General features: G+C 39.5%; 1 protein-coding gene and 1 long non-coding RNA gene across 3 annotated transcripts in view; one reads left to right on the top strand and one right to left on the bottom strand.

Annotated features, from left to right (window-relative positions):
* The window catches only part of LOC131503069 (uncharacterized), a 29,651-nt gene extending 15,902 nt beyond the window's left edge, over positions 1-13,749 (top strand). The window contains exons 2-3 of the long non-coding RNA XR_009257298.1: positions 10,600-10,688; positions 13,352-13,749. This is a non-coding gene — a long non-coding RNA (uncharacterized LOC131503069). The remainder of the gene's footprint in view (positions 1-10,599; positions 10,689-13,351) is intronic.
* Positions 13,750-16,774: 3,025 nt separating this feature from the next.
* Positions 16,775-27,259, bottom strand: part of USP9X (ubiquitin specific peptidase 9 X-linked) — a 131,894-nt gene continuing 121,409 nt past the window's right edge. For both annotated transcript variants that reach the window (XM_058714409.1, XM_058714410.1), the window contains exons 39-45: positions 26,145-26,330; positions 25,448-25,668; positions 25,269-25,357; positions 21,299-21,455; positions 20,936-21,148; positions 20,529-20,624; positions 16,775-18,370 (exon numbers count right to left, since the gene is read on the bottom strand). In XM_058714409.1, the coding sequence (XP_058570392.1) occupies positions 18,233-18,370; positions 20,529-20,624; positions 20,936-21,148; positions 21,299-21,455; positions 25,269-25,357; positions 25,448-25,668; positions 26,145-26,330 (1,100 nt within the window). In that variant the 3' untranslated portion in view covers positions 16,775-18,232. The remainder of the gene's footprint in view (positions 18,371-20,528; positions 20,625-20,935; positions 21,149-21,298; positions 21,456-25,268; positions 25,358-25,447; positions 25,669-26,144; positions 26,331-27,259) is intronic.

Genomic DNA, 27,259 nt, shown 5'->3' with positions numbered 1-27,259 from the left:
ATGACCTGAGATGAAATCAAAAGTCAGACCCTTAACCAACTGAGCCACCCAGGCGCCACTGTTTGTCTGTATTCCTGTCTATAGTTTTAAAGTTTGGCAATCGCCCCGGCCACAGTTTCCATTCAAAGCACAACAGTGCACTGTGGAAATGGTTTTCAAACTCCACTGTGGTCGCATGTGGCACTTAAAAAACAAAAAGTTACTCCTGGACACACCACCTCCATGCTCAGTTTCCAGGAGAGGGACCCAGAAACTGGGTTTTTCAACAAGCTCCCCAGATGTTGTTCTTCATTCAGCCAGTCTCACACCAGCCCTTGGAGCAGCTTAGAAGCAGAACTGCCTTGCAAAAGTCATTCTGGATATATTTATAATTCACCCTGTACAACACGCAAAACCACCTTAACTCACTTAAAAACCAGAAAACCAGCAGTGTTATCTGTCCATGTGGGGATTCAATCGTCTCTGTCCAGCAGAAATCATTACTATATTAAGAACGACAGAAAAGATCTCTGCAAAATCTCTAGATGTGAAAACTAGGTCAAAACTCACTTGACAACATACCGGCTATCATCCTCATGCAGTTTTAAAGCTAAGGCTTTAAATTTTAGTAGTTTAGATTACCACACAATCTGTGAATGGCATTTCAATATAAATGAATTTCCTTCTCAGAATTTCTTTCTCTGCAGCTTTAATCCTGCCAGCCTGTGTGGGGCAATACAACTTGCCGATGGCATCTTTTTCACAGCAGGATTGGATGTTACAGATTGCACACAAGATTTCCTTCTGATTGTCCTCATTTCAGTTTTAATTTTCTTCACCCACGTCCACTCAAAATGATCTTTTCTGTGTTTTGAAGGTAACGAGTTTAAGCCCACCACGTGAGTGCTCACACTTACATGCACACACAGTCACTCATTGGGACTGGAGCCCCAGCCTGCATGCTTGAAGCCTCTTGCTTCATTCTCTTTTTTTTAAATTAATTAATTTATTTTTAATTTACAACAAAGTTAGCCGACAGTGCAACAATGATTTCAAGAGTAGATTCCTTAATGCCCCTTACCCATATAGCCCATCCCCCCCTCCCACAACCCCACCAGTAACCCTCTGTTTGTTCTCCATATTTAAGAGTCTCTTATTTTTTTCTCCTTCCCTGTTTTTATATTATTTTTGCTTCTCTTCCCTTATGTTCATCTGTTTTGTCTCTTCAAGTTCTCATATGAGTGAAGTCATATGATATTTGTCTTTCTCTGATTGACTAATTTCGCTTAGCATAATACCCTCTAGTTCCATCCACATACTTGCAAATGGCAAGATTTCATTCTTTTGGATTGCCGAGTAATACTCCATTGTATATTTATACCACATCTTCTTTATCCATTCATCCATCGATCGACATTTGGCTTCTTTCCATACTTTGGCTATTGTTGATAGTGCTGCTATAAACATGGGGTGCATGTGTCCCTTCGAAACAGCATACCTGTATCCCTTGGATAAATGCCTAGTAGTGCAACTTCTGGGTCATAGGGTAGTGTTATTTTTAATTTTTTGAGGAACCTCCATACTGTTTTCCAGGGTGACTGCACCAGTTTGCATTCCCACCAGCAGTGGAAAAGAGACCCTTTTTCTCCGCATCCTCACCAACATCTGCTGTTGCCTGAGTTGTTCATGTTAGCCATTCTGACAGGTGTGGGGTGGTATCTCATTGTGGTTTTGATTTGTATTTCCCTGCTGATGAGTGATGTTGAACATTTTTTCATGCGTCTGTTGGCCATCTGGATGTCTTCTTTGGAGAAGTGTCTATTCATGTCTTTTGCCCATTTCTTCACTGGATTATTTGTTTTTTGGGTGTTGAGTTTGATAAGTTCTTTATAGATTTTGGATACTAACCCTTTATCTGATATATCGTTTGCAAATATCCTCTCCCATTCCATCAGTTGCCTTTTAGTTTTGCTGGTTGTTTCCTTCGCTATGCAGAAGCTTTTTATTTTGATGAGGTCCCAATAGTTCATTTTTGCTTTTGTTTCCTTCACCTCCGGAGACATGTTGAGTCAGAAGTTGTTGCAGCCGAGGTCAAAGAGGTTTTTGCCTGCTTTCTCCTCTAGGATTTTGATGGCTTACTGTCTTACATTTAGGTCTTTCATCCATTTGAGTTTATTTTTGTGTCTGGTGTAAGAAAGTGGTCCAGGTTCATTTTTCTGCATGTCGCTATCCAGTTTTCCCAGTGCCATTTGATGAAGTGACTGTCTTTATTCCATTGGATATTCTTTCCAGCTTTGTCAAAGATTAGTTGGCCATATGTTTGTGGGTCCATCTTATATTCTGTTCCATTGATCTGAGTGTCCGTTTTTGTGCCAGTACCATACTGCCTTGATGATGATAGTTCTGTTATACATCTTGAAGTCTGGGATTGTGATACCTCCAGCTTTGGGTTTTTTTTTTTTTCAATATTGCTTTGGCTCTTTGGGGTCTTTTCTGGTTCCATACAAATTTTAGGATTGTTTGTTCTAGCTCTGTGAAGAATGCTGGTGTTATTTTGATAGGGATTGCATTGAATATGTAGATTGCTTTGGGTAGTATCAACATTTTAACAATATTCTTCCAATTCATGGGCATGAAATATTTTTCCATTTCTTTGTGTCTTCTTCAATTTCCTTCATAAGCTTTCTATAGTTTTCAGTGTATAGGTTTTTCACCTCTTTGGTTAGATTTCTTCCTAGGTATTTTATGGTTTTATAAATGGGATCGATTCCTTGATTTCTCTTTCTGTTGCTTCATTATAGGTGCATAGGAATGCAACTGATTTCTGTGCATTGATTTTATATCCTACAACTTTGCTGAATTCATGGATCAGTTCTATCAGTTTTTTGGTGGAATCTTTTGGGTTTTCCACTTAGAGTATCATGTCATCTATGAAGAGTGAAAGTTTGACTTCCTCCTGGCCAATTTTGATGACTTTTACTCCTTTGTGTTGTCTGATTGCTGAGGCTAAGACTTCCAATACTATGTTGAATAACAATGGCCAGAGTGAACATCCCTGTCGTGTTTCTGACCTTTGGGGGAAAGCTGTCAGTTTTTCCCTATTGTGAATGATATTAGTGGTGGGTCTTTCATATATGGCTTTTATGATCTTGAGGTTTGATCCTTCTGTCCCTACTTTCCTGAGGGTTTTTATCAAGAAAGGATGCTGTATTTTGTCAAATGCTTTCTCTGCATCTATTAAGAGGATCATGTGGTTCTTGTCCTTTCTTTTATTGATGTGATGAATCACATTGATTGTTTTACGGATATTGAACCAGCCCTGCATCCCAGGTGTAAATCCCACTTGGTCGTGGTGAATAATTCTTTTAATGTATTGTTGGATCTGGTTGGATCTGGTTGAGGATTTTTACATCCATGTTCATCAGAGAAATTGGTCTGTAGTTCTCCTTTTTAGTGGGGTCTTTGTCTGGTTTTGGAATCAAGTTAATGCTGGCTTCATAGAATGAGTTTGGAAGTTTTCCTTACGTTTCTATTTTTTTGGAACAGCTTCAAAGGATAGGTGTAACTCTTATTTAAATGTTTGGTATAATGCCCCTGGAAAGCCATCCGACCCTGGACTCTTGTTTTTCTGGGAGATTTTTTTTTATTACTAATTAGATTTCTTTACTGGTTATGGGTCTGTTCAAATTTTCTATTTTTTCCTGTTTCAGTTTTGGTAGTTTATATGTTTCTAGTAATTTGTCCCATTTCTTCCAGATTGCCCATTTTGTTGGCATATAGTTGCTCATAATATTCTCTTATTATTGTTTTTATTTCTGCTGTGTTGGTTGTGATTTCTCCTCTTTCATTCTTGATTTTATTTATTTGGGTCTTTTCCCTTTTCTTTTTGATCAAACTGGCTAGGGGTTTATCAATTTTGTTAATTCTTTCAGAGAACCAGCTTCTGGTTCCATTGATCTGTTCTGGGATTTTTTGTTTTTTTTGTTTTGATAGCATTGATTTCTGCTCTAATCTTTATTATTTCCTGCCTTATGCTGGTTTTGGGCTTTATTTGCTGTTATTTTTCTAGTTCTTTAAGGTGTAAGGTTAGGTTGTGTGTCTGAGTCCTTTCTTCCTTCTTTAGGAAGGCCTGGATTCCTATATACTTCCCTCTTGTGACCGCCTTTGCTGTGTCCCAGAGGTTTTGGGCTGTGGTGTTATGATTTTCATTGGCTTCCATGTACTTTTTAATTTCCTCTTTAACTTCTTGTGTAGCCCATTCATTCTTTAGTAGGATGTTCTTTAGTCTCCAAGTATTTGTTATCTTTCCACATTTTTTCTTGTGGTTGATTTCGAGTTTCATAGCGTTGTGGTCTGAAAATATGCACGGTATGATCTCGATCTTTTTGTACTTGTTGAGGGCTGATCTGTGTCCCAGTATGTGATCTATTCTGGAGAATGTTCCATGTGCCCTGGAGAAGAATGTATATTCTGCTGCTTTAGGATGAAATGTTCTGAATAAATCTGTTAAGTCCGTCCGGTCCAGTGTGTCATTGAAAGCCATTATTTCCTTGTTGATTTTCTGCTTAGATGATCTATCCATTGTTGTAAGTGGGGTGTTGTAGCCCCCTACTATTATGGTAGTATTATCAATGAGTTTCTTTTTTTTTTTTTTAACATTTTTATTTGTTTTTGAGAGAGAGCATGCCAGCAGAGGAGGGACAGAGAGAGAGAGGTAGACACAGAATCTGAAACAGGCTCCAGGCTCTGAGCTGTCAGCACAGAACCCGACGTGGGGCTTGAGCCCATCAACTGTGAGATCATGACCTGAGCTGAAGTTGGATACTTTACTGACTGAGCCACCCAGGCACCCCTCAATGAGTTTCTTTATGTTTGTGATTAACTGATTATATATTTGGGTGCTTCCACATCTAGAGCATAAATGTTTACAATTGTTAGATCTTCTTGGTTAATTAAGGGATAGACCCCTTAATTATGATATAATGCCATTCTTCATCTCTTGTTACAGTCTTTATTTTAAAATCTAGATTGTCTGATAGAAGTATGGCTACTCTGGCTTTCATTTGGTGACCATTAGCATGATAGATGGTTCTTCATCCCCTTATTTTCAACCTGAAGGTGTCTTTAGGTCTAAAATGGGTCTCTTGTAAACAGCATATGGATGGATCTTGTTTTCTTTTTTTAAGAAAATATTTATTTTTAAGTTTATTATCAAGAGACAGAGAGAGACAGAGCATGAACATGGGAGGGGCAGAGAGAGGGGGAGACACAGAGTCCAAAGCAGGCTCCAGGCTCTGAGCTGTCAGCATAGAGCCCCATGTGGGACTTGAACTCACAAACTGCGAGATCATGGCCTGAGCCAAAGTTGGACACTTAACCAACTGAGCCACTCAGGGACCCTGATGGATGGATCTTGTTTTCTTATCCATTCTGTTACCCTATATCTTTTGATTGGAGCATTTAGTCCATTGACGTTTAGAGTGAGTACTGAAATACATGAATTTATTGCTATTATGTTGCCTGTAGAGTTGGAATTTCTGGTGGTGTTCTCTGGTCCTTTCTAGTCTTTGTTGCTTTTGGTCTTTTTGTGGGGTTTTTTTGGTTTTGGTTTTTGTTCTTTTGTCTCTTCTCCCCTCAAAGAGTCCCCCTTAAAATTTTTTGCAGGGCTGATTTAGTGGTCACGAACTCCTTTAATTTTTGTTTGTCTGGGAAACTTTTTATCTTTCCTTCTATTTTGAATGACAACCTTGCTGGATAAAGAATTCTTGGCTACATATTTTTCTGATTCAGCACATTGAATATATCCTGCCACTCCTTTCTGGCCTGTCAAGTTTCTGTGGATAGGTCTGCTGCAAACCTGATCTGTCATCCCTTGTAGGGTAAGGACTTTTTTTCCTTTGCTCCTTTCACGATTCTTTCCTTGCCCAAGTAGTTTGTGAATTTGACTATGATATGCCTTGTTGATGGTTGGGTTTTGTTGAATCTAATGGGAGTCCTCTGTGCTTCCTGGATTTTGATGTCTGTGTCTTTCCTAAGGTTAGGAAAATTTCTTCTATGATTTGCTCACATAAACCTTCTACCCCTATTTCTCTTTCTTCATCTTCTGGGACCCCTATGATTCTGATGTTATTCCTTTTTAATGAGTCACTGAGTTCTCTTATTTTGTGCTCTTTTGCCTTAGTCCCCCTCTTTTTTTCTGCTTCATTAGTCTCCATAAGTTTGTCCTCTATATCACTGATTCACTACTCTGCTTCATCCATCCTTGCCGCTGTGTCAGCTATTTGAGATTGCAGCTCAGTTAATAGCGTTTTTTATTTCATCCTGACTAGTTTTTACTTCATCTCTGCGGAAAGGGATTCTAATCTATTTTCAACACCAGCTAGTATTCTTATTATTGTGATTCTAAATTCTGGTTCAGACATCTTACTTGTATCTGTGTTGATTGAGTCCCTGGCTGTCATTTCTTCCTGTTCTTTCTTTTGGGGTGAATTCTTTCGTTTTGTCATTTTGAAGGAAGAAATGGAATTAAAGTAAAAACAAACTAAAATTAAAAAGTTAAAAACAGGGGCACCTGGGTGACTCAGTCGGTTAAGCATCCGACTTCGGCTCAGGTCATGATATCACGGTCCGTGAGTTCGAGCCCCGTGTCGGGCTCTGTGCTGATAGCTCAGAGCCTGGAGCCTGCTTCACATTCTGTGTCTCCCTCTCTCTCTGACCTTCCCCATTCATGCTCTGTCTCTGTGTCAAACATAAATAAACTTTTAAAAAAATAAAAAAAAAATTGAAAACAACATACAAAAAATCAAACACAAGATGCTAGATCCTAGGTGTGTTTTGGTCTAGTTGTTGAAAAAAAAAACTTGATAGATTAGAGAAAAAAGGGAAAGATAAGAAAAGGGGAAAAAAGAGGAAAATGTTTGAAAATTTGAAAAAATGGATACAATAAAATAGAATAAAATGAAATCATGGAAGTATAATAGAATTTTAAAAATTTACAAAAAAGTAAAAAATATAGTAGAAAAAATTAAAGGGAAATATTTAATGAAAATGGAAAATAAAAATAAATTTTCTTTCTGTATTCAAGAATAGGAAAAGTAAAAGAAAAAAAATTGAACAGATGGACCAGTGAACAGAATCAAATACGATTGAAATTACATCCCGTTTCCCCTAGAAGTCAAACTATGAAGCACTGTATAGTCTGTAAACTAAGCAGGAGGAGAGACTTGTGGTGTTCCTCAAGAGCGGGGTTGGCCCAGTTGGGCAGGCAGGGATTAGTATAATGGCTCCGTTCTCCACTAGACGGTGGTGCTTAGTTTACTGGGGTGGATTGTTGTCGCTCTTGTAGGTGTGTATGCACATGCGTGGGAGGGGTGAAAATGGCATCACACGGCTACCTAGTCTCTAGTGTCAGAACTCTGTGCTCTCCTGGACTGGCAATCAAGCACTCCTCCTTTGTCTTCAGCTTCTGTCCACTCCCCGCTTATAAACTGTCCGTGACCAAGCCATCAGGCTGCCAGGTGGCACTTCCTTCCTGAGTTTTATCTCAGATGGGACTGTTTCCCAATCCCTTACTTCCGAGGGACTGTGGCTTTGACCCATTCTGACCCTCTGAGAGAGGGTCTTGCTGAGCAATGGCCGGGTGCCATCCCGCCCCCAGGAACGTTTGCGAGACCATGCCACTGCCAATTCCCAGAGATTGCAGCCAGGCGCCAGCCCGCCCCAGAAAAAGTTTGTGCAATCATGTTGTAGCAGTGTTTCAGGGTTTATGGCAAATCACAACACACATCTGGCATCAGGCTTTACCATCTCTTAATGTCCTTGTTCCAACACCAACAAGTGTAGCCATTCTCCAGGGTCTGCTGGGACCTTTGCCTGTGGGGAGGCTGCACCGCCTCTACCAAATGTCCTCCCAGCAGGGGAACCGCCTCTCCCTGTGTGGTCTAAAGACCTCCGGACTTCACTCTGATCCCAGGGATTCGCCCTTCCCACAAGAGCACTACCAGGTATCGAGCTGCAGAGCTTCAGACTCTGCTCTCCCCTGTTTATAGAGTGTTAATGGAATTTAAACCCTCTCCTTTCTCCTTTCTCCCTTTTTTGTTTAGGCCCTTATGGCTGTTTCCACTTTTCCTTTTTCTGTCCAGCTGCTTTTGGGGGGGGGGGAATGCCTTTCCCATACTCTCCCCATTTCCATCCTCTCTCCACAAGCAAAAATAGCTCCCTGCCCTCCGTGGCTTCTCTCTCCCCCAGTTCACCTCTCTGTGCTGTGTACCTGCTGAGTTCTGTGGTTCAGTTTGTGCAGATTGTTGTGTTAATCCTCAAATCAGTTTTCTAGGTGGGATTGCTGGGACACCTGTCACGTGTCCAATAATGTCACACCTACACTTGAGCAAATAGCCAAGATTGAGGAGATTGCCCTTTTCTCGATGTAAAATTCTCTTAGTCTATGACTTGTTTACAGCTTCATCCATAGGGAAAAGTGTACTCTAAGCACAGAGCCAGAGACCTAATGGTCTACTGGTACTTGGGCCAACTGTCCCTGCTCTTTTTGCCTGGCTCCAGGCCTCTCCTAAGGGCCACTGCAGCTTTTGCTAGTTCCTTGACTTTATAGCATTAAAAAAAGGAGGGCAAGGGGCACCTGGGTGGCTCAGTCAGTTAAGGGTCCAATTTTTTATTTCGGTTCAGGTCATGATCTCACAGTTGTTAGGTTTGAGCCCCACCTCAGGCTCTGTGCTGACAGTGCAGAGCCTGCTTGGTATTCTCTCTCCCTCTCTCTCTATCTCTCCCCCACTCGTGCTCTCTCTCTCCCTCTCAAAATAAATAAACATTAAAAAAAAAAAAAAGCCTTGGGGCGCCTGGGTGGCGCAGTCGGTTAAGCGTCCGACTTCAGCCAGGTCACGATCTCGCGGTCTGTGAGTTCGAGCCCCGCGTCAGGCTCTGGGCTGATGGCTCGGAGCCTGGAGCCTGTTTCCGATTCTGTGTCTCCCTCTCTCTCTGCCCCTCCCCCGTTCATGCTCTGTCTCTGTCTGTCCCAAAAATTAAAAAAAAAAAAAAAAAAAAAAAGCCTTACCAAAAAAAAAAAAAAAAAGAGGGCAAGGTTGAATCTACAGGAGTGTTGAAACAGCAGAGTTCAATCATTTTTAGTGAAAATTCATTCTACCAAATACAAAGTGGCCTGAGTTGAACAAAATTATCTTCCTTAAATGCATATATGTTCAAAATCTGAATAAGATATGAAAGAAAAAAGCAACGAAAAAGCTCACAATACAGACAAACCACTCTTTGGGTCGCATTAGCCTATCCAGCTAACCAGGCTCAACGTGATTTTATCTACAGGTAATCCTACACTTATCAAGTGTTTGATTTTAATTCTAAGCTGAGAGATTTTATTGGTTGCCTTTCTTTATACATGAAATTTGCATTGACTGTAAAGAAAGCTGGCTTTTTTTTTTTTTTTTTTTTTTTTTTTTTTTTTTTTAAAGAAAAGACACCAGTACATCTGCAAAACCCCAGCAAGGATGTGCCTGAGAGTAGCATTTCTCCACACTGAACATATGACTTTACACATGATGCATACCTGGGCACCTGGCAACCAGAGGCCAGAGCTTTCCAGAGACCAAGTTGGGACCCAATCCCCCATACTCAACTCGAGAGCAACTGGAACAGAGTGCAGTTTTAGGCATTATCAAAAAAAGAATGTGTGTTCGAATGGGCGTTGGGGTGGCTCAGTCGGTTAAGTGTCTGACTTCAGCTCGGGTCATGATCTCGCAGTTCATGAGTTCGAGCCCTGTGTCAGGCTCTCTGCTGTCAACACAGAGCCTGGAGCCTGCTTCGGATCCTCTGTCCCGCCTCTGTCTCTGTACCTCCCCAATGCATGTACACTCTCTTTCTCTCAAAAATAAATAAAAACATTAAAAAATCTATGCGTTTGAGTGAGAAGTGCACTTCCCACTTAGAACTTGGGCTTCAATTCCGATCTTCACCCTCCCCTGCTTTCTTTACGGTAATCTTCTTCAGCACCCCGTGACTTGTTTTCAGCATTAAGCGTTATTCCTGAGTGATCGCTACAGCAAAATTAATGTCTCACGAAAACTCATTTTAACAAAGACCAGAGTGAAATGCAAATGAGGATAATTCTTGCCCTGAGGCTACCAGTGTGCAGTTTAAATTCAGACCATTTCAGAAAGCTTTATAAGGAGGTGTGTCTTTAATCAGAATTACCGTGGTGGGGTTTCATGTGAATAAACAAACTTTTTTATTGTTTTAAAAAAATTTAATGTTTATTTATTTTTGAGATAGAGACAGAGTGTGAGCAGGGGAGGGGCAGAGAGAGAGGCAGACACGGAAACTGAAGCAGCTCCAGGCTCTGAGCTGTCAGCACAGAGCCCAACATGGGGCTCGAACTCACAGACCGCGAGATCATGACCTGAGCTGTAGTCGGACGCTTAACTGACTGAGCCACCCAGACACCCCAAAGTATGGGATAATATAGTATCTTAGGCAGCTGTATTTCCTCTTTTAATCTAGACACAAAATGCTGCACCGCATTTCAGATTTAATATATACAGTGGTGAACAAATTCAGGACACAAAAAAACCAACCTTGAGTTTTTTTTCTTTCCAGACTCACTAGTCACATTTAGAAGGCCGAGTTTTAACAACTGCTTTCAAACCAACCGAACACCGTACTTCAGTATTTAGCTGAAGATTAAGGTATGGCATTATTTATGTCTTTTTTGGCCCTAGCCTTATATTTTCAGTTCGTTATTTACTTGGAAAAAAAAAAAAAAAAGCAGTTCGATATAAACTTTCTAGAGTTAAACCAGCTTTCCCATGATATAAATTATTACAGTTCTTGTTTCTCAGCCTCAAATTGATTTTGCCCATCATATTTCATAGTGGAACAGCAATTAAAAGCTTAAATGTGAATTGAATATTGATAAATTATTACTGTTCAAAAGCACTGGAAAATGTGTTACTCTTGGTTACTCAGCACTGCGCTCTTCTAGAGACAAAAACCAAAAGAGAGGAGACATCCTATAGCCATTTTTGTTTTACCACGGGAGGTAAGATGTTTTTAACATTACGTTCTTCTCCAGCCTGCACTCCTTCCAAAACAGTATGTTGGATTCTTTTCCCTATACAAATGGAGTATCTGCTAACCTTAGTGTGAGAAGCCTATTCCTTTGTTTTCAATTAAAAAAAATTTTTTTAAATATTTTTGAGAGAGAGCGAGAGCGCGAGTGAGCAGGGGAGGGGCAGAGAGAGAGGGAGACACAGAATCTGAAGCAGGCTCCAGGCTCTGAGCCATCAGCCCAGAGCCTGACGCGGGGCTTGAACTCCTGAGCTGTGAGATCATGACATGAGCCAAAGTTGGACAGTGAACCGACTGAGCCACCCAGGTGCCCCAAGAAGCCTATTTCAAGTGTCTAATGTTGTATCAATATGTGCTAAACAATAACTCAACGTCGAATTTAGCACTTATGTTATTGGTGACAATTGCTAACCCACGCTTCGGTGGCTACATTAGGCAAATCTGTTCCTATTTTATTGCAAATCTGAATTTTTGGGTTTTGCTTTTTAATTAGAAATCCCAACCCTGGGGCAAAAGAGAAAGCTAATGCAACCTAAGAGCTCGGTATTTAAAACCGACTCGGTAGCTTTAGCTTGTAAATCTTTAGCACATTCGTGGTCTTAGTGTTTGACTAAGACTTCTTAAGGAAGGTATGTTAGAACAGCCTTTTGGGAATCTGTATAAGGCCTGTTTTGCTGAAAAAAAGATTTATACTAAATGCTTAAGGAGAGACTCTGAAAGTAGATGGCTGAAAGAACTAACTGGTACTACCAATTCATATTTTCAATAAGGGAAGGTACTCGCCTAAGTTAAGCAGTCGTCATCTAGATTTCTGATTTTATTTAGTCAAAAAAACTTTTGTTGTTTAATTTTTTGAGAGAGAGCGAGCAACATGGGGAGGGGGAGAGAGAGAGATTCCCAGCAGGCAGTGCATGGTCAGCGCAGAGTCCGTTGTGGGCCTTGGTCCTACAAACCGTGAGATCACGACCTGAGCTGAAATCTAGAGCTGGATGCTCAACTGACTGAACCCCCAGGCGCCCCTGTTTATTAAGGTTTACTTATTTTGAGAGAGAGAGGGAGAGGAGAATCCCAAGCTCACGAGCTCATGAACCTGAGATCATGACCTGAGCCAAAATCAAGAGTCGGATGCTTAACCGACTGAGCCACCAGGTGCCCCTAGATTTGTTTTCAAATACACCCAACAGAACACACTAATCAAGAACTATGGGGCACCTGGGTGGCGAAGTTGGCTGGGTGCCTGACTCTATCTCGGCTCAGGTCATGACCTCACGGTTTGTGAGTTCAAGTCCCACATCGGCTCTGCACTGATGGTGCAGAGCCTGCTTGGGATCCTCTCTCCTTCTGTCTGCCCCTTCCCTGCTTGGGTGTGCTCTCTAAATAAACAAAATCTAGGTCAGGGACACATCCTGAACATATAGAGACCTTAGGAAAATGGATTAGGAAGGGCTTTTCCTCAGTACACTCTGAGCCCTAAGTGTCGACCTATTTATTGCCTTGGCACCCTGCGAATAGATGCTTCCTTGTGCCAATGGCCGTGGTGCAGGCAGTAGTTAGGTCCAAAGGCAAGATGATTCCGAACCTTCATGATGCAAGGCTTCTAAGACATCAGATTTAAGACCCCAAATTATCTTTACTTCTAAATTGCAAGGGTATACCCAAGGTCCTATCGGGTAAGGAATTACACGAGAACTTGACAGAAAGGCGGGCTACATACAGCCAACGCTCGAACATGTTTCTAAATCCTTGTGCAAGCGAATCCCTCCAAAGGACTGCTGGAAACCCTTTCGGCATCCAAAACATCCATTTTGAGTATCTTAACATCAATACGCTTGAAAGGAAATAGAAAACGAATAGGATCCTTACTCTCTTGTGGGTGATTCTGACCACGCCTCACCTTTGGGGAGGAAGAGTCGGGAGGACGGGGAGACCTGCTTGCTCCGCCTGTTCTAACACAGGGAGTGCTTTGACAGACACAGAAGGAAGCCCCTCTGGAAAGGCCGGAGACCACCAGTGGAGCCAAAAAGTCTTGACTGCGTCTTAAGTATAGCGTGCCTGAAGAGAGAACCGGAGGCCAGAGAACTGCTTATATAGGGCACTCCATTAATAGTCTGAGGACCCCTCAGAAGGTTCAGTTCCATCAGACTTTTTCTTCATAAACTTGCCAATTGGCCAGCTTTGTTACTCAGGACACACAAAAACGGGGATTCTGTGCTCTGCCAGGTTAATGGAAAAATAAGCCACACAACAGAAACTCAACACAATGAAAAACTTCTATTTCCAGATACTACAAAAAAAGTACTTGCTGTGGACTACTAAGAAATGGGATTCCCCACATTTTACTAGGCCTGAAAGTTGGCCCTTTAGCTTACTGGTGCACCTTGGAAGATGGCGTCTTCAGCTGAAGTGTGGTACGTTCTTGCTAATGTTGATGGAGCACAAGAGGACCTCTGGTTTTCAGAGGACAGTTAAAAGCACTCCCACTGTGCTCCGTGGAGTCTTGTACATTTAAATGAAATACCTTTAAAATAAGTGATTTTTACATGGGTGTGAAACTTGCTCTATAGATGAAAGTTTGTGTGGCCGAAGGAATTTCCTGAGACTTTGTATCCCTAAAGCAAACGAGTTAGTAAAACCGCTTACATAATCCCCAGCTTTGAACTTTTGAGGCAGAGCGATCATAAAAACTTAACTGCCAATTAACCTACCTGTAAAATGTCAGGTTACAATGAAGCACTTCGGAACATTGGTGGCTGTGCTCTATGTAGCTCAAAATACTTAAAATGCTAACGGTTTAATCCGAGGAGTGTTCCAAGTTGCACAACAGTAGTCTTCTGATTTTATTTTTCGGAAGTATATACAAATCTGGGCTAGGTCCCTGTCACTAGTCTTTTTAGTACTCCAACTTGGAGGACACACCACAGGCTTCTATGGAAGCTCTAGTTCCTTGGAACATTGCAACAAAGAATCACTTTTCAGATACTAAAAAGAGCAGATGAAATTTGCTGGATAACTTGAGTTTTCACTTCTAGAACTCCCCTCAAAACATGTGACCTGCTGCACTTCTGATACTTAAACGAACTTTGAAACACCAGAGGGTTTTTTCCAAGTCTCGGTTTTAGACTGAACTCTTAAGCCAGTAATTAGATCACAACTCGATTTTTGAACTTAGATGTGAATATACTGTGGATATACAAAATGAGGGCCAAAAGGGCCAAATTCAGCTATTTAAGCCCTTCCTTTTAACCTATCACACTTCTAATTTACCTCCATTTAGAGATCTTACTGTAATAAATAAAAGGAAAAACCGAAATTTAATTTATAAAGTTTTATTTTTGTATATGTGCTAAATCTTAGGAACTGTGGACAATCTTCAGTCAGTGTGTTGGCTTGTAAAAGGCTGAGAAGTGTGTGAATTTCCTTTGGGGAATCTGGATTTCAAAAAAAAAAAAAAATCACTCATTTGCAAGTTTAAAACATGGTGCACCTTTCCCCCTTTTTTTCTTACACCTACGTATTTGGAGGAAAAGCGCTACATTTCTGCAAATGTAAAATAATTGTTATAAATACAGTCGGCATCAAGTTCTTAATACATTTAGCACTTTTTGTAGTGATGTATCACAACCAAAATCTTATTTTCAAACACTAAACACTCATGTAGGTTCGGGACCAATTTAGGTTGAGCACTACTATGAAACCAGTACTGAATGGGGTTTGTTTGTTTTTTCCCAGAAACACAAAAGTGGGGTGGGGTGGGAAGGATGTTGTTTTCCTTTCTCTGCAAAATGTAGTACCTTCCAACTAGAGACCAAAATTGGGCACTTGTAAGGAAAAGGCAATTTTCTTACCCAGTTAGAATTCTAAATAAGGCAGGCTAGATCCAGCAAATTAACCACAAAATTCAGCAAAATAAGAGTTCATGGGGCAACAGAAGCTGGAGAAATACTAAGAAAAAAAGTGCAAGAACGATTTTGTTGGAGTAGTCATCTGAATATTCACAGACCTTTGCTTTCATTTACAAACGTAATTTCAATAAAAAAGGCTCCTCAACTTTTTGACCACTACTAGGATTAAATACTTATCATTCACTAATAAAAGTTAATCATGAAAAAAATATAAAACATTTTAATTCTAAATTTGTATATATAACAGCTAAAAGACACAAGATTAGGAAATTATCAGAGAAAAAAATCAAGGAAAGACAAAAACCTCAAATGATTATTGTTATTTCTGCCTCTACAATGCTGAGCATGAAAATTTGGTTGGTGGAGGGCTTAGAGCAGCAATATGGTTTTTACCAAGTTGTGCACGGAAATACTTAGATCCAACAGAGCAAAGCCCTCATTCACAGATGACCAAAAATATCTTCAGTCTTTACGTTAACAGATTCGACTGTCTTCTATGAAGTAATCATGCCATTTAGAATCCTGGGGGTACTTTGAAAGGAAGAGTAGTGATTCTGAAACAAACATTTAAAGTAGGAATTATATATATGGCTCAAGAAATCAGTTGAGGGAGAAGTAAATAATCTTTAGGCACTTTGAAGACTTGAAGTTTAAAATGTGCCATTTATGTTCAGAAAAAGACCTCAACGTCACCAATATGTTGCTCTTACAATAACATGCGCCTTAACACTTCCGCTTACATGTTAATGCTTAAGAAGTTAGAGAAAATAATTCGCACAAAAAGAAATCTCCCTGTTCACTTTCCCTGGATCCTGGTCACAACACGGACAGCTCTTCCTCGAATGGAGGGGAATAGGGATTCACAAGCCCTCACCTGGCACCAAGGAGAGATTGTGGTTTCAAAGCAACCAAGGTGGGATCCTCCCTCCAAGAAGAAAAATTCACAGCCTTTTCAAATGTCAAGTTTTTTGTGTCTAGGAAGTCAGTAAAGTTTTTAAATTAAGTACATCACATACTTTGTTAAAGAGTGGGAAATGCAAAACCCACCTCTCATATGGTGAGATGGGTGTATTTAACGATAGCAACTTGTCCAAATAAGGTTAACCTATTCTGCTTGTTCACTGTTATGGAAGCCTGGAATTGAGCAACTTTTACATTAAAGCTACCACTTGGGAACTGCAAACAGTGTATAGGACTTTTGCTCAAACTTAACAAATCCAGATATAATATATTTAAGGTGAAAAACAGGATCTATCTGGTGTTAAAATTTCCTAATTTTACAGAAAACTTTGAGGCATTGATGGAACTATGGAGTGCTGCAAATAAGATACCCAAAGCTTTATCTTAAATACCTGCCCCTTTTAATCACAAAATAAAGCAATTCTCATTTTTGTTTCTGCTTTGTTCAGTTCCAACTATAGCCTTTTTGACAAAACATTTTCCTATTAACTGAATTGTAAAAAATACAACCAAGCTTGTGCTCATTAAATATACATGTATATAAAAAACATACAAAAAGTACAAGATTGATTAGGAAACTTTTACAGCGTCAACATCCTGTTTTCTCTAAATCTTTAGTAAAGGGCCAAAGGTTGAATCTTTCTGTGCACAAAAACTTAACGTGACTGAACTCCTGAATTCAGTGTCATGCCTAAGCATGCTATATGCACAGAATTTTAATATGCAGTCCTTCAAAAAAAAAAAAACGAAACAAAAATGGACAAAAAAAAAAAAAAAAAAGAAAAAAATTAAACAAAAAAAACCAAAAACCCAAAAACAAAAACACACCACAGGACAAAAAGTTCTTCGTAAATCAAATTCTATTTGTGAATTCAGCAAAATAATTTCTATAAAATAAAACAGCAAAATATTTAAATAGAAGAGGGTGGACTGTATCTGAAGGGGTATTTGGTTTTTAGACAGGTTCCAAAAAGTACACACATTCAAGTTACCAATTCGCTTTTAAATACAGTATTAACTGATGAGTTTCTTATCTTTAATTAAATGTTTATGCTGCAATTATGATACCTCAATTAACTAACCAGTAGTTTCCTTTTTAATTAGACCCTGCTTCGAACATGGAAAGTTTTGGAATCATGGACAAGGAGCTAGGACAAGTCTTGCTTTCAAGTAAAACTGTGACTGAGCAGAAAACTCAGCCAGACGTCTTGGGGCAAGTGGTGCTCCAAGTACTGTGGGATTCTGGTGACTTCTGCTTCACTGGGGTCCAGCAGAAGGAAAGTTTTAGAAGATTCACCTAATAAGCTCTACCAAAGAAACGAAACAAGCACACCAAATACAGTCTTCTATTATGCTCCAAGCATCCTGGCATAGCAAATTTTTGCATATTTGTTTTAAATCTTTAAAAATTCCCATTACTCATAGATTTCTTTAGCCCACCCAGAGATTGAACTGTCAAACATTAGACATAAGCAACCTATGTGTAACTGAAAACCGCCTGTTTAATCACGTCTCCCCTTGTTTTATATTTATAGTCTAGGTGTGAGAAGGAAAAGCTCTGAGCGATACAGCTGTCACACTGGGACAACCGCGGTCATTATGGTAATTTTTTCCTCACTGGCTACACTAACCTGGTGTGAAGCCATGCTAAATGTTACAGCTTAACTATAGCTTCAAAGTGATTAACCTAATGTCAGAATAAAAAGGCAATGAAAAAGATCTAGAAACAATGTTACATCACCAATTTTCCACATCAACCAAATAATTTAAAGGTTACCAGCCTTTCATTGCTCATAGTAAAACTGCCTCCAGTGGCAAAGAATTAACATGAAACTATTGGTGTGGTTGACATGGACGGGCTCTGGTTTGTTGTTGTTGGTGTATTTTTTGTTTTTTTTTGTAAAGGAACAGATCCAACTGCCATGAGGCAGGCAACACTGGTTGCAGAGTGCAATGGGTAGAACAAGAAAATTAACTTTTGTAGTTTTTGTAGATCTGTGAGTCTCCTCAAGAAAAGTTTCTTGCTTAAGAATTAACAGTCAAACATTAATATACTATATACACCTTTGCCATTTACACATTAGCATCAGGCCATTTATTACAAAACACTATACACTTTCCACTGCAGGCGGGTTATATATGGACAGCAAATTTCTGCAGATAAGACAGTGAATAAACTCTCCACTTCATGTTGATTAGGAATAGTTTTTCTAGTTTTAAATATTAGCCAGACACAGAAAAAGGTTGGACTGTAAGGCCTGGGTGCACAGTCTTGATGGAACCAGTTAAGTATGTGCATTTCACTGATCCTTCGTCTGAGGTGGGGACACTTCTTCACTGCCTTCGTAATTTTCTTGTGCTCGCTGGCCAGTTCTCTGAGGGTTGTTCATGTGATGTGCTGCTGGGCCTGTATATGGCTGTCCGTGCACATGGTTATTCTGAGAGGGGAGAAGAGATCTACGTTAAGACTTTTTCACATATTAAACTTTCAGAATCATGGGCTGAAAACATTTCTTTTATTCCTGGGACTTACAAAAAGTCAATATGCTGGGCCTGATGGTGAGGGGAAAAAAATGGTTTGGAAGAGAAAAACCCAGGGCCCCTGGGTGGCTCAGTCAGTTAACTGGCCGACTTTGGCTGAGGTCACGATCTCACGGTTTGTTGGCACGAGCTCCAAGTCCGGCTCTGTGCTGACAGCTCGGAGCCTGGAGCCTGCTTCGGATTCTGTGTCTCCCTCACCCTCTGCCCCTCCCTCGCTTGTGCTCTCTCTCTCTCTCTCGAAAACGAGTAAACTTAAAAAAAAAAAAATTTTTTTTTAACAAAAAAACCCCCCGAGCCCCAAATAAAAGCAGTGTAGGTCTGTGTAAAGTTTCAGCTGAAGTGATTTTTAGTGCCCCAAATTACTCAGACCAAAGTCTGACAAAGAGATTATAGCCTATTTATTGTCAAAAAACATTTACAAAAAAAGATTTCTGAGCCAGAATATATCTATTCTGACTCTTCCAAGCACTTTGAAGCTTCTATAGGATAATGATGAATCTGGTCACAGGACATCTGCATTAGCAGCGACCTTGAACACAGAATGGTGTCACTAAAAACAAAACAAGGCTAAAGATCTGGATTAACCAAGCATGAGTAATACAGGAGCTTTCTCAGGGCTGAGAAAAGTAACTTTCTTCCTCGTGAATTTGGTTTTGTAATGTTTTAAACCCATGAACCCTCATTTTTCTGTACATTCCCACCAGCCAAGAAGATTTTAGATCTTTCTAGAATTTGGATTACAAAAATAAATATTATGAATATGCATTTTCTAACTATTCCGTATGCTTCTGTTTCCAGCCTGAAATATAGTCCGAAAGTATAAGTGGTTTCCAGACTAGCACCAAGCATCAATCACCTGGGGACATGTCAGAAATGTAGATTTTTCTGGTTTTACCCCAGAGCTAAAGGAATCAGAAGCTTGGGGTGGGGGCCTAGCAACCTGTGCTATAACAAGCCCAGCAGGGGATTTTGTTTTTTTTTTTTTTTTTTTTTTTTTACAGATTTTATTTTTTAAAAGCTTATTTATTTTGAGAGAGAGAGCAGAGCTAGTAGGGGAAGGGCAGAGAGACAGGAAGAGACAATCCCAAGTAGGGTCCCTGCTGCTAGTGCAGAGCTCCACAGCACAGGCCCCACATAGGGCTCAATGACCTTAAGACCTTGATATCATGACCTGAGCCGAAATCAAGGGTCAGACGCTCAACCTACTGAGCCACCCAGGCCCCCCACCTCTGACCAAGAGGGGAAATTTTTTTTTTTTTTTTTTTTTTTTTTTTAACGTACTTATTTTGAGAGGGAGAACGGAAGTGGGGAAGGAGCAGAGAGAGTAGGGGACAAAGGATCTGAAGCAGGCTCTGTCCTGACAGCAGAGGCAGAAGAGAGCCCGATGTGGGGCTTGAACCCATGAATCACAAGATCATGACCTGGGCTGAAGTCAGACACTTAACTGGCGAGCAATCTAGGTGCTCCCAGGGGAAAAATTTTTGATGCTTGTTCAAGTTTGAGCATCACTGCCTCAAAAGATGTGAATTAGTCACATCTGGTTTTAGAAGGAAAAGTTCTCGTTTAGAAAATTTCATCATTTAAATGTTATTTATTTAGCTACTGATCTTATAGGAAATTTTATGGAAATCTGTCAAATCCTTGGTATTTTTTAAACAGTTGTTACTGTCATTGAAGTCTTGGTTAGGCTAAGTAACTAAGAACAATTTCCTTCATTGCCAAATCTTAAATGTCTTTGGAATCCATTTGTAGACTCTAACAGGAAATGTCATGATCCCTTTTACTAAGTATCATTTTATGTGGACATCAATTGTCACACAGTTTTAGTAACACAGGAGTACAAAGAAGGGCACCTATTTGACCAGGAAAACACAACAGGGAGGAGCTGAAACACATCATACTGTGACCCTGTCCCAACGATTATTCTTTTGATCATGCCCTAAAGGTAGTCTAGTCTTTACTCCTTTGCAGTCACAACAAAAAATTTAGTTATCCTTTAAATAAAGCATAAAAGTAGGTTCTAGGGATGAAAACAAAAACCGGCCCCCCATTTACCTGTTGATACTGAGATCCAGGTGAGTGGGGGTACAACGGGGCATCTTCAGGTGGAGGTGACTCATGCTCATCAGGGGCATCTTGGTCATCCGGCTCCTAATTTTAAATATTTAAAGATAAAAATAAACTTGAATCTGCCTACATAATTGGTTTTTTTCTAGTTGAAATAAACACTTAACCTACAAAACGGACTCACAACTTTCCTTTTACTGAAGAGCAACACATGTAAAGCAGATGAATAAACCTGATTTGGATTCTCTCAGACTACATTTCAGGCAATTTCAGAAATTTCTCTAGAAGGCAGCTCCCTCATTAACTGAAGACTACACTGGCCTATAAAGGAAAAAAATTGCTTTCTTTCATTTCTATCTGCTATACACTTGTGGCTCTTTTTTTTTTTTTTTTACCTCCTCTGGACAGAGTTCACAAGCTTTTGCAAGTGTCATCCTGGCACTATGTGATCTCTCCAAGAAATAACCATTTGATGTTTCATTGCTTTGCACTGGAGGAGACCAGTTGTTGTAAGTGTATTGAGGATTGCCAGTGTATGGTCGTCTTTCAAGTTCATCCCCAAGCCATTCCACTGCCCAGGTCCACTTTCTCTTAAGATCTCCGTTGCCCTTCAAAAGAAAATAAAACCATGTATGTAAAAGGCTCTGGAATATTTCTCAAAGTTAAAATAACTCCAAATTCCCACTATTCCTTTTTTTAAAAATGGAATCCCTAACTTGGATTCCAATTTCTACAAAACTGTAAGAAAAAACCCTCACCTGCAGAATCTGGTAAGCAACAGGACAATTGCTAAAAAGAGCTACCATACATTTTATACACTGGTATGCTCTTTTTTGATAGTGATTCTTCGAGCGCTGGATTGTGTCAAACAGCCCATCTCGGTCATCTGGGATTCCTTTAAGTGCATTATGAATTCTGAAAAAGAACCAAATATAAAAACCTGAAAGATCAAACAGCAGCTAACATTCCTTGAATGTACTAATGCTAGACAGCAGGTCATTATTGTCAAACCCCTGAACAGAGGAGAAAAGGGGTACTGACAGGTTAAACGGCTTGCCCAAGATCAGGCAGCCACCTAGCAGTCTGTGCTCTTACCAACCTGTTACCAATCCAAAATGATTTTGCGATGTAATTCAAATACATTACTGGAAGTGAATTTAGGACACTAAGAGTAATACAAACTTAAAGTTAACAACTAATGTTATAACTGCTGTACCTAAGAGTTTGCTTCAAGTCAGTCCCTTTTATAAAGCTGCATTTCTTTAGGAAGTTAGAAATCAGTGACTGTGACACAGTGATATAATTTGGAAGTACAAAATGACCTTGAATTCTAATCATGAGGTGCTATACGACAAAGTAATTTTCACCAATACTACTACAATTTAGCTGATTTGCCAAAGATGGGTGATTTCATTTCAGTTTGTGCCAAGTCCCAAAAGAACAATATACAGTCAATGATTTCTTGTTCTCCCCCCTACCTCAATAAGCAACTTAAAAAAATTATAGCGGCAAAAAACCACCCTGTTTCTTTTGTGTTCAAAACCTCACCCACCAGTAAACAAAATGGGGTGTATAGACACTGTGGATTATTATTCAGCCTTAAAAAGGAATAAAATGAAGACACATGCTACAACATGTTTGAGTCGTGAAGACATGAAGTAATGGGGAGTTATGGTTTAATGGGCACAGAGTTTCAGTTTGGGATGAGAAAGTTCTAGAGATGGATAGTGGTGATGGTAACACAGCATTATGAACAGAGTGAACGGCAATGAATTCTAACTTAAAAATGGTTAAAATGGTAAATCCTATGTTATAAATACTTTGCAGTTTAACTAAAAAAAAAAAGTAAAATAAAAAATTTACCTTCCTGCAATTCTACTCTGAGAATTGAAAACAGAGGTTTTTTTTTTTTTTTTAATTTTTTTTTTCAACGTTTTTATTTATTTTTGGGACAGAGAGAGAGACAGAGCATGAACGGGGGAGGGGCAGAGAGAGAGGGAGACACAGAAGCGGAAACAGGCTCCAGGCTCTGAGCCATCAGCCCAGAGCCTGACGCGGGGCTCGAACTCACAGACCGCGAGATCGTGACCTGGCTGAAGTCGGACGCTTAACCGACTGCGCCACCCAGGCGCCCCGAAAACAGAGGTTTAAAAAAAAAAAAAAAAACACATATACAAATGTTCACCGTAGTATTCACAACAGCCAAAAGGTAGAAACTACCAAAAGTCTAACAATGGATGAATGAATAAACAGAGTGTGGTATATCCGTACAATGGAGTGTTATTTGGCCATAAAAAGGAATGAAGTACCGACAGATGCTCTAACACAGAAGACCTTGAAAACATTATGCCAAGTGAAAGAAACCAGACACAAAAGGACATTTTATAGGATTCCATTTATATGAAGCGCACAGGCAAATCCAGAGACAGAAAGCAGGTTAGTCGTTACTGGGGGATGGGGGGGTAATAGGGAGTGACTGCTTAATTGCATATGGGGTTTCCTTTTGGAATGATAAAAATGTTTTGGAATTAGATAGTGGTAATGATTGTACAACACAGTGAATGTACTAAAACCCACTGAATTGTATACTTTAAACCAGTTAAAATGGTGAATTTAACCTCCATAAAGAAACACTACCTGTATAGTCAGGAATTACAAAAAAACAAAAAACCTTACATAAACCATAAATTTTACTTAGGAGAATGTTTCCAAATAAAACCGCAAGTTTGGTTTTTGTTTCTGCATTACATGCATTCCTGAAATCTTTTGTTTGGAAATCATGACTTCAGCAATTTTGCAAGGTTTAATAATTTCAGACTAATCAATCATGTACAGGCTTCTTGCTGTTTAATCTGAAACACTTCAGTGTATACTGTTTTTGCCTTCAGTTTTTTCAAGTGATAATGAAGTATAAGGCATTATTTCTACCACATCACATCTTCTTGCCATTAGTATTAACTGCTTTCAAATACTGTTTTGATCAATATTATCTTTGCCTGCTTTATTCCCCAATGCCTGCTAGTGCCAGGCACATGGTAGACAGATACTCTGTAAATATTCATACACTGCTTACCGAATGAACTCAAAGCTCACTATGAGAAAATTATTTTCAAGCTTGGGCCAGTGATTCATAGTAACAATACCTTACTAATCTCATTACACAAAACTCAACTGTCCATATTTATTCCAGCACACATGCCTTTCCCATTCCTGCTTGCTTCAATAACTCAAGAGAACTAAGATGTAACCAAATGTTTTAAAGCTATACATGCTTATAACATTTTTAAATGAAAAGAGTGAAAGATTCCATTAAAAACACCTTTTTTCAAAAAAAAATAATAAGTTTATTTATTTTGAGAGAGAGATATAGCACAGTGGGGTAAGGGGCAGAGAGAAAGAGACAGAATCCCAAGCAGGCTCCATGCTGTCATTGCAGAGCCCAATGCGGCGCTTGAATTCATGAACCTTGAGATCATGACGTGAGCTAAAGTCAAGAGTCCAATGCCTAACCAACTGTGCCACCCGAGTGCCCCCCTTAAAAACAATTCTTAAGAAAAATGTCAAATCCTAGAATCCTGTTGAGAAGGGTACTGGATAGTGCTCAAAATACACGGTTATAGTTTTGGAACTACTGATTTTTGTCTCCTGAAAACTGATTTTTGGTTTAAGGCTATTTTTACAAACAGTAATATGACTTGAATCTACGATGGTAATTTTGGAGATAATCTGGAAATATGGATTCATGAATTCTGGCATTTGCAATCCCTACTAAGACTCAAAATTGTAACTTCTCTTTAAGTGTTTTGTTATAGAACTTGTTTTCAAGTTGCTGTTTTAATTATTATATTGACAGATGGGAGGCGGTCCATTATATAGATTTTGAACTGTTTCTGTCAACTAATTCCATACTTCACCATCATCTGTATAATTCTTGGGATTAAAGATAATACATTAAACTTTAGGACAGAAAGAACAAATGGAGGAATTCTGGAGAAAGCCTGAGGGGACAGTTATGCTGGATAACCTCAGTTAAAAAAAAAAAAAAAAAAAAAAAGAAGGGGGCACCTCGGTGGCTCAGTCGGTGGAGTGACCGACTCTTGGTTTCAGCTCAGGTCACGGTCTCACGGTTTCGCGCGTTTGAGCCCCATGTCGGGCTCTGCGCTGGCAGTGTGGAGCCTGCTTGGGATTCTCTCTGCCCCTCCCCTGCTCTCTTCTCTCAAAATAAGGAAATAAACTTAAAAAAAAAAAAAAAGCACACTTTAAAAAAGGTTACGTATAGATTGGTTGACACGAACACAACCAGAGGCTTGCAGGAAGCCAACCCCTTATTTCCCCCAGGAGCACTGGTTCAGCACTCCCCCATTCAGTGTTCACAGCAACTTTAGAAAATGTAACTACCATGAATAATGAGAACTCACTGTGCTTAACTTACCTAAGGACTATTTTTAGATAACCAAATGTTACCTTACCTCATGTGACTAATTTTAAAAGAACCCTAGCATGTCATTAATGAAATTAAGATATTTACCAAAAGCTTATGCTAGTTTTACTTAATTAAAAAAAAATTTGACAGCTAGTGGTAAGCATGCAACACGGGCAACTTTTTATTCACTCTTAAGCTTTTAAGAGGACACATTTATTAGATCTCCAGGAGGTATTAAAAAAAAAAGTGCTGATTGGCAATTTCAGTTAGTCTAAAAGTTGGGCAAGTAAAAAAGAGGATCAAACCTGTGAGTCTGCCAGGAGTCCTCAATCAGTAAGATTTGCAAAAGCAGATCCAAATAGGGCCGGAGTTCGTAAGTGTAGGAATATGCAACCTAAAATCAGGAAAGACATGGTGAAATAACTTGTTTAAAGGAATGACAAATGACAAATTATAGAGACGTATGAATGTTTATTTTCCTAACCTGCCAGAGAAGTTCACTGAGGACAGTAGATGAGAACTGAGGATTCTCCCAGCAGCAAAAACGAAGCAATTTGACAGTTTCCTCCGAGTTACTGCAGTCCTCGATGATTTTCTTCACATAACTTGTTCTCACAAATAAAATATCCGCCACATTCTGCTGAATTGGCATTATAGGTTGTGATAAATTAGGATCACCAAAAGGATTGGGAAGAGGAGGATTACCTAGAATACAGATTTGTCATCAATGAAAAATGAATAGGCTTCTCCACAATAATCTACAGGTTTCACCACAGAAAACAGCTTATGAATTTTGTATTTTCAAAAAGTAACATTTTAAATCAATATTCCTAAGTACAATGAAACAATGAAGAAAGGAGTATCAGGCATTACAATAACCAGATAGACCAAGATGATAAGATGCAAACTTTAAATGCCAACACTGCCATTTTCCTATATAAAAAGTTAATTCGTAAACTACTTCATAAGGTATCAACCTCAGTAGCAAGTAGACAAAAAAAGATCCCCTTTAAACATGTGAAAAAGGTACAGAACCCAAAATATTACAAAATATTCCAAAGCACAGATAGTCAGACTCTTGTTTTTATAAACATCTTCAGAATTAGAAGTAATTAACTGGGCACTACATATGGCCAGCAGTATTTAAAACCCAATGTAAAGAATGGGGCATTTGATTTTACCATTGATTGAAGACTGCATTCTTGAAGAGACGTTGCAACAGCGGATCAGCTGTGACACTACCGAGTACAGTTTGCCTAATTCAGCATACTGATACTTGATTGGAGGACCTGGACCTTCATCTAAAGATACGAGCATAAAGGTAGCAGGTACATTCAATTTTAGAAGTTGTGTCTTCTCTGCCACACCTACAGTGAAAGACGAAGAAGCGGGAAGAATTACAAAAGAGAAAATTCAGATGGTAAGGGCTTTGTAATAACAGTGGTTACATAAAATATTTTTTTGTAATTTTTATCATCACAAGACCACTCTTAGCACTCAGAGAATTATTTAACCAAACGGAAAAGCTATGTCACTTAATCGGATTTGAGTTTTGAGATGGTGAAATAAAGACCAGGACATTCCAGTCAAACCAGGCATAAAGAAAACGACCACCTTCTATGGCCCGAGCGTCTGGGGGGACTAACCTACAGTGCCATCGAGGATAATGAAAACTAAGTGAGAAACAAGAATTCTTACGTAAACTGCCTCTCCAATTTCTTCCACAGCTAAGCTGCTTGAAAACCATGCCTAAATTTGGCTTCTTCCCCCTTTCTTGGAGCAAAGCTAAGGAATAGTTCTAAACTGTAACTACTTCCTCTCCTACTTGGATTCCTCTCACATTTTCTTTCAACCTCCTCTCCTCGGTCTCATCTGTGAGTCCTCCTTCCTCCATCTCTGAAAAATCAATGCGCCTCAAAGTTCCCACATGAGGCTATCTTCTCCCTCTGTATGCTTATCCTGAATGATCAAACCCACTCTAATGGCTTCATGTTCCAGCTATTTTCACCCAGAGGATTCCAGAAGACTTACAGACAAATATCTTAAATATTCTACTGAATAATGAACATCACTATTTGGGTATCCAATAGGCTCAAACTCAATTTGCCCAAACTGAACGTTCACTCCCCTTATCCATGTCTTTCCGGTCCCCCCCCCCCCCCACCATACATGGCCCCCACTATCTATTCAGTTGGAATCCTGGGCAAATTTTCAAAATATAACTTATTGTCAAATTGGTTTCCATATAACACCCAGTGCTCATCCCAACAAGTGCTCTCCTCAATGCCCAACACCC

This window comes from Neofelis nebulosa, chromosome X (assembly GCF_028018385.1).
Source record: "Neofelis nebulosa isolate mNeoNeb1 chromosome X, mNeoNeb1.pri, whole genome shotgun sequence".
Taxonomy (NCBI): Eukaryota; Metazoa; Chordata; class Mammalia; order Carnivora; family Felidae; genus Neofelis; species Neofelis nebulosa.
This window is presented reverse-complemented; position numbering and strand designations above follow the sequence as displayed.